The sequence below is a fragment of the Eretmochelys imbricata genome, chromosome 20 (genome assembly GCF_965152235.1).
Source record: "Eretmochelys imbricata isolate rEreImb1 chromosome 20, rEreImb1.hap1, whole genome shotgun sequence".
NCBI lineage: Eukaryota > Metazoa > Chordata > Testudines > Cheloniidae > Eretmochelys > Eretmochelys imbricata.
In genome coordinates, this window is record NC_135591.1 from 2,318,741 (window position 1) to 2,331,348 (window position 12,608).

The 12,608-nt window shown below is 52.1% G+C and overlaps 1 protein-coding gene across 14 annotated transcripts in view; it reads left to right on the forward strand.

Annotated features, from left to right (window-relative positions):
- IKZF4 (IKAROS family zinc finger 4) overlaps positions 1 to 10,551 on the forward strand; it is a 46,513-nt gene extending 35,962 nt beyond the window's left edge. For 12 of the 14 annotated variants that reach the window (XM_077838850.1, XM_077838840.1, XM_077838844.1 and 9 more), the window contains 3 exons: positions 5,097 to 5,246; positions 7,379 to 7,510; positions 8,244 to 10,551. In XM_077838850.1, coding sequence (XP_077694976.1) covers positions 5,097 to 5,246; positions 7,379 to 7,510; positions 8,244 to 8,965 — 1,004 coding nt within the window. In that variant the 3' untranslated portion in view covers positions 8,966 to 10,551. The remainder of the gene's footprint in view (positions 1 to 5,096; positions 5,247 to 7,378; positions 7,511 to 8,243) is intronic. The other 2 variants (XM_077838841.1, XM_077838843.1) reach the window with 2 other exon arrangements.
- Positions 10,552 to 12,608: the final 2,057 nt, after the last annotated feature.

Sequence of the window (12,608 nt, forward strand, 5' to 3'; positions counted from 1 at the left end):
GCGGCCATCTGCTCCTGACATGCAGTATTGGTGAAGATCTTGGACTTAGTTGCACCACTTTGTCTGGGATGGGGCCAGTCCCCTGGAGATCCAGGTCCAAACCCATCCATCCTCTCCCTGTATAACCACAGCAATGGTGTAAACCTCGTGGGCTTTGTGAAGACGCCTCACCCTTTACCCCAAGGCTGAATTTGGTCCCTGGACTACAAGCCAGTTCCATGTTGGTCAGTTCCTACTCGCAGCTGTCAAACAATGGCTTTGCAAACTTACTCATTGTGGCTTTGCTGGGACAGAGGCTTCCTTGGGGTCTGGGTGTTGAATTACCAGGTGTCCAAATGTTGTGATGCTCAGGTTGTATTTGGCATCTTCCCAAGAGCCCGACAGTTGCACATAACTTCCCTCTATTAGAATCCAAAGCCAGACATTTCCTGCAGTGTCCTGTGTGTGACTCGTACCTTTCTCCATTTCAAGTATAGAATCATAGAAATGCGGGGCTGGCAGGGACCTAGAGTGGTCAGCAAGTCCAGCCTCTGCACTGTGGCAGGACCAGGTAAACCTAGACCAGCCCCGCCAGGTGTTTGTCCAACTTGCTTTTAAAAGCTTCCAACAATGGAAACCTATTCCAGAGTTTAACTCCCCTTAGAGTTAGAAAGCTTTTCCTGATGTCTCCCTTGCTGAAGATTAAGCCCATTGCTTGTCCTGCCTTCAGTGGACTTGCAGAACAATCGATCCCTGTCCTTTTTGTAACAGCCATTCATGTATTGGAAGCTGTTCTCGGGTCCCCTTCAGTCGTCTGTTCTCCGGTCCCCTTCAGTCGTCTGTTCTCCAGACTAAACCTGCCCGGGATTTGTAACCTTTCCTCAGGGCAGGTTTTTGGTAGAAGTTTTTGTTGCTCTCCTCTCGACTCTTTCTAGTTTGTCAACATCTTTCCTAAAGTGCAGTGCCCAGGACTGGAGGCAGTTCTCCAGCTGGGACCTCACGAGTACTGAGTAGAGCGGGACAATTAGGTCCTGTGGCTTACATACAGCACTCCTGTTAAAACACCCCAGAATCATATTAGCCTCTTTTGCAAGTCCATTGCCTTGTTGACTCCTATTCAGTTCCTGGTCCACTAGAGCCCCCAGATCCTTTTCAGCAGTCCGACCACCTAGCTAGTCATTCCCCCCATTTGTAGGTTGTGCATTTGATTTTTCCTTCCAAATTGAAGTCCTTGACACTTGTCTCTATTGAATTGCATCTTGTTGAATTCAGACCAATTCTCCAATCTGTCAAGGCCATTTTGAATTTTAAACCTGTCCTCCAAAATGCGTGCAACCCTCCCAGTGTGGTGTCATCTGCAAATTTTATAATTTAGTTACAATTACATTACATTGTAAACTGCTTTGCAGTCTTCTACTCTGAGATTGTGAAGTGGAGGTGTGAGTGGGCGGAGCTTGGGGTCCTGTGTTTTTCGCCAACGAACAGAGTAATACTCTGATTCTGGCCCCAGTTACTAGAATCTGAAATGCTTTGCCAGAGTTCTCTGAACCATTCATAGGAAGTGCCTGGGTGGAATGAACGTGTCGCTCATCAGATACAGTGGCGTCTGCGTCACGAACGCAGTTCGAATGTAGTTGACCTCCACAGCAAAAAACTCCCACAAGGGGATCGGCTTTTCTGTTCTGTCTAAATTTTGGTTCTTGCCCACCTGGGCACCTTGGAACTAACATGCAACTGAAGGTGAGAAAGATTTGACTAGTAACTCACGTCCTGGGGCCCTGTCTGCAGTGTGGAGTATTTCATAAGGAGTGGGGAAGGGCCTGAGATGAGCTCAGGTCTCTGGCTAGAATTTTTAAATTTACCAAGTGCTGACCTAGGATGTGGTTACTGACTGACTCTCTGACCTCACTTCCTAGCTCTGTGCTTCAGTTTCCACCTTCTGTAAGGTGGGGGTAACCATACTGGCCCTGGTCCCAGAAGCTTGAGGCTTACCTAAGGTTTGCGAAGTAGCCTTGAGGTCCTCCGGTGAAAGAAGCTTTATACATAGGAAGTGATTTTTATGAGAGAGCAAAACTTGACATAGTAAAGCTGCGTGAGCGGATAGGGGGCAATCATTTTTTTTCTTGAAAAATCAGAGTAGTTAAAGGTTAAACCACACGTTGCAAAACAAATAACCGTTTTTTGTAACGTGACTCAATAAGTCTGGTTCGGGCAGGTCTGAGCATGGCGGTTTCAGCGAGGGAAAAACTCCACCGGAGCCTCAGACCCCAAGATGGTGCATTCGTGACGCAGGTGCCACCATATCTGATGAGTGACGGTTTCGTTCCACGCAGGCACTTCCTCTGAATGGTTCAGAGAACTCTGGCAAGGCGTTTGAGTCTCGCAAATGGGGCCGGTATCCGACTATTACTCTGGTAGTTGGCTAAAAACCTAGGAATCCCCCCGCCGCCCCCGCGCGCACTTCACAATTTCAGAGAAGTCGACTGCAAAGCAGAATACTACCCTAGCTCCAGTCTAAAAGGGAACCCAGGAATCCTGACTTGCAGTCCCTCGCTGTACCCATCAGACCACACTCTTCCCTGTGGTGCATCTCTCCATCGGCGGTAATGGCACGTTCCAGTTCCTTAGCGGTGCCCTGTTTGCGCCCCCTCGTCTCGGGAACGGGCTTCCCTTTCCTGCCGAGTGTTCGGCAAAGGTCAAAGCATGGCATAGTGGTTAGAGCAGGAGGCCTGGGAGTCAGGCCTCCCGAGTTCTGTTCCTAGCTCCGCTGCTGACTTGCTGCATAACCTCGGGGCCTTTGGTTTTTTTTTCAGCTATGACACGGGGAGGCAGCTTGTCACTAACATGCTTAGTGGCATCTGGTCCAAAGTACTGTTAGCTGCCGTGGTGGTACGCTCAGCCCCTCTGCTTCAGAGCACAGGGCTTGTCAGGCGGCGTGTCGAGCGTTGTGATGGTTACCGCTTACCTAGAACTCGTGTAAAAGGCCTTTGAAGGGTTTCAGGGAAGCTCCACGCTCCCTAGAACGTCTTCGTAGGAAAAGGCCTGCTCTTTGCGGAACTGCTCCCTCCTGGGCAGTAGGGGGCCAAAATCATCCTCTGGCGGGACTTAAGAAATAGCTTCTGTGGCCAGCAGTGCAGGATCTGGGCAGCTTCCAGACTCCTCTGACATCAAACACTCGTGATCTCTCGGCTGAGAGGAACGAGCAGCTAGGGGCCCGTGCCCCACGCGTATGGGGATAAAAGATTGTGAGCATTGCTGCTAAGAGTGAATGAGTCGCAGAAGGCGTATTACATTCACCTGCAGGATTCACATCCACAAACTCCACCTCTGGCCCATCTTCCCTTCTCCTCCCATGAGCTGCCCCCTTCTCCCTTCCCTTTTCGTTCCATTGAGCGTATTCCTGCCTGCCGAACCCCCCTCCCCAAATGGAGCTCATGTGACGTTTGCCGCCATCCCATGGATTGCTCTGCTTGGGTTTGTATCCCCCTTTGTGCTGCCTGTGTCGATGAAGTTCTTCCGGGCAAGAACCATCCCCTGCTCTGTTTGTATAATGCCTAGCAAAATGCAGCTCCATCCTTGCCTGCTCCCCGGCACCAGGATTCATCATAATACAGCCAATTGTCTTAAAACAATGCAAAAGTGCTTCCCCGTCCTCTGCATAGACTGCAACAGCTGCTCAGGGGTTGGGGTATCTAGGAGGGCTGTCACGATTATATCTGCAAATCTGTCTGCCTCTTGAAGTACTCAGCTAAAAGTTCCATACTAATTCATCAGTGCAACCTGCTGTATGCCCGGCTAGTGTGGCCCAAAACGTTTAATGGCTCTGCTGTTTGTCGACCCTCATGGAGCAGAACCGAGTGGCCGAACCTGAGATAACCATCAGCCATCAATGGGAAAATTAGTAGAGGTGAGAGTGTTGCCCTGGACCCGTCCCGAAGCACTTCTCTTACCAGTGCTTTCGGAGCCCACAGGCTCTCGGCAGCAATCAGTCACCAGTCAAAAACGGCCGACCGTTCTGCAGTGAGCTGCAACAGGCCCGGCGCGGATGTGCTGAGAGATGTAACGAAGCATTGGGGATTTCCAGCAGGGCTCCAGCAGCATTTTTAAATATTGCCCTGGCTTCCAGGTCCAATCCTGCAGACCAGCCACACTTATGCGAGAGGGGCAGGACAGTGTGGCTGGCCAGCTGTTAGAGAACAAAGCGCGCACCAGTAAAGGACGGGTCAGAGGAGGCTGGTGTCCTGAATCAGCACTCCACAAGCTCAAACCTTCCCCTCCCCTTTCAAAATCCAGGAGCGTCTGACGCCTTGTTGCTGGGTGAAGACTGCTTGGGAGGAGAGAAATCTTCAACAAAAGGAAGTGAGAGCCGCTGGAACATATTCAGTAACATTGTGTTTGGGATGATGTGAAGGAGCCTGGTTAGATCAGGAGCTTGGGGGGCAGGACTCCTGGGTTCTGATCCTGGCTCTGGAAAGGCCGTTCGCCCAATGATTAGAGCCAGGTGAGTGGCCTGGGTTTGAGGTCCTGACTCTTCTTGGATTGCTGCAGTCTTCAGTGAGACATCTTCGCTGTGTTGGACCTGATCTGTAAAGAAGGGATCGAGCTTGCCTGCCTCCTACGAGGACTAGGCCAGGCATACTGGCGTGTTCGTTTATTTTGGAGGAAACATCTCATCAGCTCTTGGTTCAAAACAGCATCATTTTAAATCTGACACGTACGTGAGACACTAACTGGTGCATTGGATAAACTTAGTAAAGTTATTTTATAAAAGCTGTTACGGACTAAAATGTAGAGGAGGAGAAATATGTGAAGGGTCCGTTTGGAGTCTGCAAGAAGGGCCTGACCGATTTGGTGCCCAGCTCAGACGTGCTGTGGCATCAAACGCCAAGAGGTGCTTCGATTACTCAGTGACCTTGCACGTCAGTATCCACTCCTTGGCAAATCCGCCTGCTCTGTGTCTGTCTGCTTCGGTCCCAGCCATGGTATGCCCTTAACCCATCTGAGTTGCTGCAGCACGTGGCTGGCCCGCACGTAGCTGTGACAGCTTCCGGGTAATATCTGGGTTTCTGTGTAATGTCTGTTTTGATGGCCAGGATCTGTTTTTTCATTTTTTCCAGTCTCCTCCCCCACAGTCGGCAAGCCCTACAAATGCAACTACTGCGGCCGGAGCTACAAGCAGCAGAGCACGCTGGAGGAGCACAAGGAGCGCTGTCACAGCTATCTGCAGAGTCTGAACACTGAACCGCGGCCGCTGGCCGGCCAGCCAGGTCAGTACGTTGTCCAGTAACCGGCGAGTGACTAGCTAGTCCCAGGCACCCGCTGGGACATCTAGTGCTTAGAGCAGGGGAGAGAGTCAGGACTTCTAGCTTCTCTTCCTGGCTGCAGAAGGGCATGTGGCCTAGCGGTTAGAGTAGAAAATGGGGAGTGTGGACTCCGGGGTTCTGTTCCCAGCTCCACCACTGACTCTAGATTAGGAACCATTGGGACACGTCACCTCCCATTTCTTTAACGGGATAATGGCTCTTGGAAGCGGGAGGGCGTAATTAATTGAGGTTTATTTAAATCAAAATGCTCTAGGGACCCTGGGATGGACAGTGCTACGCGTGCACAAATTCTTAATATTGCGGCCCAAGTAAGTGCAAAGTATTCCCTCGTTATGAACATCCCCTTGCCCAGAGCCTGTCATTTGGTGAAGTTGATCGTTTGGAGCATAACCTTACATCCTTTTATAAATAATTCTATTAGGAGAAAACACCTTAAAGCATTTCCCAGTAACAAACAGAACTTTACTGTGCAGAACCATGCTCTAGCCTCTCTTTGCATCAGGCGATGGATCACTCGATGATTACCCTGGTCTGCTCATTCCCTCTGAGGCAGCTGGCATTGGCCACTGTTGGAAGACAGGACACTGGGCTAGACAGACCATTGCTCTGACCCAGTGTGGCCCTTCCTGGGCTCTGCTTACTGAGCATCTGCTGTAACAAAGAATTGAACCTTACAAAGCAGGAGTCTTGCGAACGACTGGAAAATCTCCAAACTGATCCACACCAAACTAACTGTGCTCTGAAATCTAACAGCCTCCAGCAGTGTGTAAAGCACCTCCAGCTCCCAAAATGGCACCTCCGTGGTCAGGAGATCATTCTGCATCCAGACCACGTTGGGCCAAAACAGAATCTGTGCACGTCTTCCTTTGCACACCAGTTCCCCGTACGCCAACCTGCCCCACGGGACAGGCCTGGCGTTGTGGGTGTGTATCTCACACGCTTTTCTGTGCGTCTCCATCAGCTCTGTGGAACTGAAACTTGTGCTCAGCTCGTACGAGCGGGCTAGTTTCAACATCTGCACCTTGGTTCAAAGGAAAAGTCAACCCTAAAGATCATAAAGACCCGCCCTGCTAGCGAAGTCTAACCTGGCTGACGGTCTGTCGAAGGGGGGCAGCCAGCTTATGGTGAAGCTTTCTTTTTGCAGACCTCCAGGACCTGCTCCGTGGCTCTCCCCAGCCAGGGCAGGGTAATCCCCTGGAGAGAGGGCAGATCTGATGCTGCACTGAATGTTAGCTACAAGGCCAGTTTGTCTGAGATTCTATCAGCCTCTTTGTAGTTCCAATTTTCTGTACCATCATTATTGTTCCTAGGCTGCCAGAGACATAGGTGGTACTTCACAGCCACAGGAAGGGCAGGGCTCTGCTGAGGCCTTTACAATCCAAATTAAACACAACACCAAGTGTCAGTCGGATGCCACATTGGGACCCGGCACTCTGGGGAGGCCAGGCAGGGAAGGCAAGTTGAGGAGCAGCACATGCCCTTTCTTCCCCAACAGCCTGCAGCCACCCGTGCTGTCGGAGCACTGTCCATGTACACTCGAGGGGCAGTAGCAGGGCTCTGGCTCTTTGCCCAGAAAGCCCTGCTTGGGAGTGGGTCTCCCTGCGGGGCAAGGGGGGAGTTGTAGAACCAAGTGCCATGCCAGTCCGGTGAGGGCGTAGTCAGTAAGTAACGCTTTAACTGGCTCATCTCAGCCCCCGAATAGCAAAGGTGAGAGAGACAGATTGCCGGCAGGGGTGGAGACGCCTCTCCTGCCACAAAGCCCTTCTCTAGCGCCGTTGCTGGGCAGAGAGTCCCTTCCCCAGGGCGGTTACGGTGCCGCACAGCCATGGCCAAGCGGGGCAGGCTGCTCAGGCAAAGGAGCGTGTGGTGGGGTGGCTGGTGGTGCCGTCGGAGGACTGATCCGTGAAAGAAGTGGGTAAGCATTTGGCTTGCAGACTGAGCCAGAGGCAGTGGATAAAAGGAGAGGTGTGACCGTGTGCCCTGCCTTCAGCTTGGGGAGTGGAAGCGACCTCCCCGGTCCTGTTCACCCCTCCCGCATCGGGTATTGGCTGAGTGGGTTTCCCTTGTCTTGGCAGGCGATGAGATGCGAGACCTGGAGATGGTGCCGGATTCTCTGCTTCACCCCTCGTCCGATCGGCCGACGTTTATCGACCGGCTGGCGAACAGCCTCACCAAACGGAAACGCTCCACACCTCAGAAATTTGTGGGTAAGGGGCTCCCCTTTGCTTCCCGGGAAGAGCAGAGGGAGAGGTGAGGGTGGGTTGGCAGCAGTTCCTTGGCCCTACGTGTAGGAACTGACCGCTTCTACGGGGCCCCCTCTGAATGAGCTTACGGCCCTGTACATACAAATGCCACTGACCTTACCCAGCGCCTTTCATCCTGCAGGCCCCCAAAGTCCTGTACAGACAGGGATCCTTCCACCCCCCTCCCCCCGAAATGCAGCCCCCTCGGGGGTGGGGCAACATGGCACCTGTTCTGCACTGGGACCACAGCGGTGTTCAGAAGGGGGCAGCGTAGAACCGTTCCTCCATTCGAAACTGCCGGGGGCGTTTGGGAGGAGGGGGTGTAATTCCAAGGGCTGACCAGGGACCTTCACTGGGAAGCCTGTGCCCCCCAGGAGCACTAGACCACGCTGAGACACTGCAGTCAGCGTGTGTGCACAGCAGGGCCCTGATCGTACTGTAAAAGCGGAGAGCACCCCCTGCTGAGCCACCCTTCCCTCCACACACAGCTCCCCCTGGCCCCATCCTGGGGCAGTAGGGTTGGTACTGATCCAGAGGGAGGAGTACTAGTCACTGCCAAGGCCCAGGCCCGCGTGGGTTGCAGTGTGAAGGGATCACAGGTTGAGCCGTGCAGAGCGGAGCTCGTCTCTAGACGAAGACCCTCTGCGGAGTGTGTGGGGCTTGCCCTGGGTTCTGACCCCTTGCTCCTTGCCCCCAGGGGAGAAGCAGATGCGGTTCAACCTCTCCGACCTCCCCTTCGATGTGAACTCCAGCTTCGAGAAGGATGTGGAGCTGGTGGCCGCCCACCACCCCATCGACCCCAGTTACGGCAGCTCGCTGTCGTTTGTGGGGGCCGAGCACCTCCGCCCCCTCCGCCTCCCCTCCACAAACTGCATCTCGGAGATCACACCTGTAATCAGCTCCGTCTACACCCAGATCCAGCCCATCCCGGGCCGGCTGGAAATCCCGGGGAGCCGAGAAGCTGCTGAAGGCCACGAGGACATTCCTGAGGGGGCGCAGATTGTGTACCGGGGGCGCGACCAGGGCGTGTCACCCAGCAACGGCTGCCAGGATTCCACAGACACTGAGAGCAACCACGAAGAGAGGACCTCGCAGCTGCCGGTGGGGAACTGCACCAGCAGTCGGCAGAGCCCAGCCTATGCCAAAGAGGACCCCAAGCTGCAGGAGGGCACCCCCGCTGCCCGAGCAACACCCAGCTCAGCCAAAGACATCCTGCGTGTGGTGAACGAGGAGGGGGAGCAGGTGAAAGCCTTCAAGTGCGAGCACTGCCGGATCCTCTTCCTGGACCACGTGATGTTCACCATCCACATGGGCTGCCATGGCTTCAGAGACCCTTTCGAGTGCAACATCTGTGGCTACCACAGCCAGGATCGGTACGAATTCTCCTCCCATATAGTGCGGGGGGAGCACAAAGTGTAGGCTAACTCAATCCTGCCCCTTCGCCCTGATCTCCCCATGACTCCTCCCCCTGGCTCTAGCTCCGCCCCCTCCCACTGGGCATGGACCTGTTTTTCTTTTATACTCCTTTGCACTGACTTTGGCTACAAAATATTTAAAAAAAAAAAAATCACGAGGGGAGCTCTTAACGATTTGCCTTTTTATAAACGGAGTTATTTAAATATTGTTAACGGATTTTTTACATTCTTTGTGCTTTTCCTGGTCCTCCCTTAGTTATTTATTAAGCTTTTTATTTCTTTATAACTCTCTCCCTAAAGCTCTTTGAATTTTTGTCAGAGACTTGATCTACTTCTCTCTCTGCCGAGAGGAGCACATAAACCTCAAGCACACGTTGACGTAACACGCACACGCGTGCACACGCGTCTTACGGTTTAAGCCTCTCGCCCCCGCCCCTTCCTTCTAACTCTTTTCAGTTTCAGTCCTGGCCACCGTCGGGCGACGAGAATCTCAGAGTCAGTGCTAAAGTCAAGAGAACTCCCCTGGCCAGGAAAGCCACGAGCGAGCCACAGGGGTCCGTAGGGTGACCGTGCCCCAAGCTTTAATGGGTGATATCTCTGTGGCATGAAACTGCCTGGAACGCAGAATAGTGCCCTCTGTCCCCAAGGCGGCTGTTCGACAGCTTCGTGGTGCAGTCTCCTGTAGGCAGCCGTCACAGTCCCACCTGTTTGAAGGAAGGTGGAGCTGAGCAGGACGTTTGCCAGGGCTGCGACGCTCGTGGCTTTTAAGTACAAACTCGGTCTCAGATCAGAGGTAGGAGGGTAAAGACTTGGACGGTCTGGGTGGGATCCAGCTGTGCCTGTGATGAGATGAAAGTACGTTAGCCGGGAGGATAGCAAGCGTCTTTGAGTGGCGGCTTTGTTCTCCCCTGCTGGGATCTACTGGCGTGTTCAGCCCACTCCGCTCCCAGAGAGCTGAGGAGAAACTGGCTGAATTACTTCTTCCTTGTCACACCTGTGTCTTGAATAGCCTTGTAAGTGTGAGTACGAAACAGGTGTAGGCCTCCGTCCTGGATTGGGCACCTGTCACTGACCCCCGCTCCCCCAAAGCACTTTGCTTCCTTTAGAAAGCATAGCAATGACCCCTCCGTCTGCTGAGCACTGGAGACCTGGACCTGATCCCAGGAGGACTTTGGTGGTGTCACCTAGTGAACTGTTGTCAGGGTCAGGCTGGAGACAGTATCCAGGGAAGGAAGGTCGGTCGCTAAACGGGTCAGCCCCTAGGAACCCTAATCCCGTCGCTTCATTCTGTGCTGCATGGTTGAAGTTTCTTCCTTTTCAGCAGCTTTCCCCAGGGGTCGCTGTTGGGCACTTTGCCATCTGATTCCGTAGCTTCCCAGGGAGTGCGTATCTGGCTCTTATTTGCACAGAGGAATTGGGTCAGTTGCATAGGCCCTAAAGAGCTGCACTTTCAATGTGAAAGCTTGTTGTTGAGTTGGTTTGGGGTCGTTTGGTCCCACAAATAGTTGTGACGCTGCGTGGCACAGCAGAGGGATGTGGAAGTTGCGTCTCTAGCACGTCTGCGTAAGCAGATTGTGTCTTTAGAGTGATGTTAAGTGGGGGGGGGAGGGAGGGGATTTGCTGCATCAGAGAAGTGGCTTCTGTTGAGAGTTGCGTCTGCTCCAGCAGGCTGCTAACTACTGGTACGTGCTCAAGCCTCCTGAGCGAGGGAATTGTCCAGGATCTTGCTCAGTTACTGTAGGGAAACATCCAAGAAATGGGGAAAGGTGACTGCTAGCTTCTGGGACGTGCAAAACCAGCAGGAGCTGTGGGGCTGTGGGTTCTGCTGTCGCTTCCCAGAGTAAGAGGATGAGCAGGAAATCATGGCAGTGGAAGGCCCCAAAATAATGAGCGGGAGGTCCCCAGAATCCTAGAACTAGCTGTGATCCCCGTGAGAGGGATTTGAAAACAGTCCATTCAGTCCACGGACAAAGAGCGGGAGGGATGCAATGATGGGCAGTTGGTAGCCAATGGCCGGGCTTTCACCTGCTCCAGAGAGGAGGCAGAGAAACATGCAGCACCCACGATTATTTTATTTTTATAGAGGGAAAAAAACCTCCACCTCTCCTGCAACTGGGATCCTGATGGTACTTGCACTTCGAAGGGGCGTGAGAGTTACACCAGGCCTCAGTACACAAAAGGGGTAGGAGCCTGTGCATTCCCCTTCCCTGCCATAAATTGGTCAGTAGGCCACAGTGTCGATTAACCCCACTGCTCTGTCTTGGATAATGCTGCCCATCGGAAACAGATGAGTCGCGGGGTGGGGGAGGACCCCAGAGCCTGACTGTGTTCCAGTGGCCATAACTTAGGGGCGTGAGAGGAGGGAACCCTGCTTTATACCAAGGCCCACGATGCATAAAAATAATCACTCAACAGCAGCCCAACAAACTGCTCCCTTGAGGTTTAAACCAAAGGCTTGTTCTTTTTCTACTAAAACAAACAGAACCACCTCACAAGTTGCAACACTCGTTGCTCTTTATTTTCTTCTTCTTGCTTTTCTGTTGACGGTGTTTGTGTATCCAGATGTGAAACGAAACCGCAGAGCCGTTTTTCTTTGCAGAAGCCCGTTGACGGCACAGACCGGCTTGGGCAGAAGGGCCTGTCATGTCTGATGCTATGTTTCGAATTCATTCGAGGAGGTTAGGAAAGTTCCCTAGAAGACATTCTCCACACACCCCCTTTCCAGTTTATAAATATAACCGTTGTGGTGCAAACTCACTTATTCCTTTCTGGTCTCTTCTCCAGAGCCAGTGGTGGTGGCTCAGAAAGCATTTTGTACTAGTTTCCACCAAAGCATATTGAGCCCTGGCAGACCACAAGAAAACAGACCATAAAATCCTAGCATTCTGATTACCATCTTCCAGCTGAAGTGCGAAATAAAGCCTGATTGTATCAGTCATTCTGGAGCGTGACCAAAGTTAGATTGAGACTAAAATTTTGCCTAAAATTGAGCACTGACCTCCACATTTGGACTGGGATTTTTCAAAAGGCACCCAACTCTCATTGACTTTCATTGGGAATTGGGCACTTCATTTCCTCAAGCATCTGTGAAAACCCCAATCCTTAAGCTTCTAAAATAAGTGGTCTGATTATTTTTGTATTTCTTTTATTTGGAATTGGAGAGCTCCCACAGCTGCTGTTGAAGACCAAGAGATCTGTAGGTGCTAGCACCTTTGAGCATAAAGCTACTTATTCAGGGGCTGACGTGTATATTTAGGAGCCTGATGTCATCCTTGTTCGAACATGTTGACCTCATACTTTATACCTCTCAAGAGGTGGGATTCCTGAGCTGCCGATGGGGGTTTTAAACTCTAGTGGTTCTTGGGCTAGCATCTGCTTTGAACAGAACTGAAGTGAGAAGCAAGATGTTAATCAGAATGACGTGATTCCGTTACTTCAGAGCATTCAGTTCTAGGCCTAGTGATTTGAGAGAGCCAACCTTTTCAAAGTCACTGCCTTAGCAGTTTTTTTTCAGCACTGGTCCAATCCTCAAAATACCAGGATCTGGAGTTCAATCCCTTTTCATAAATATGCTCAGAAATAATTTCTCTTGCCATATGATCTGACTGCAGAAATCTCCATCTAGGTACGGCATGAATACGAAAACC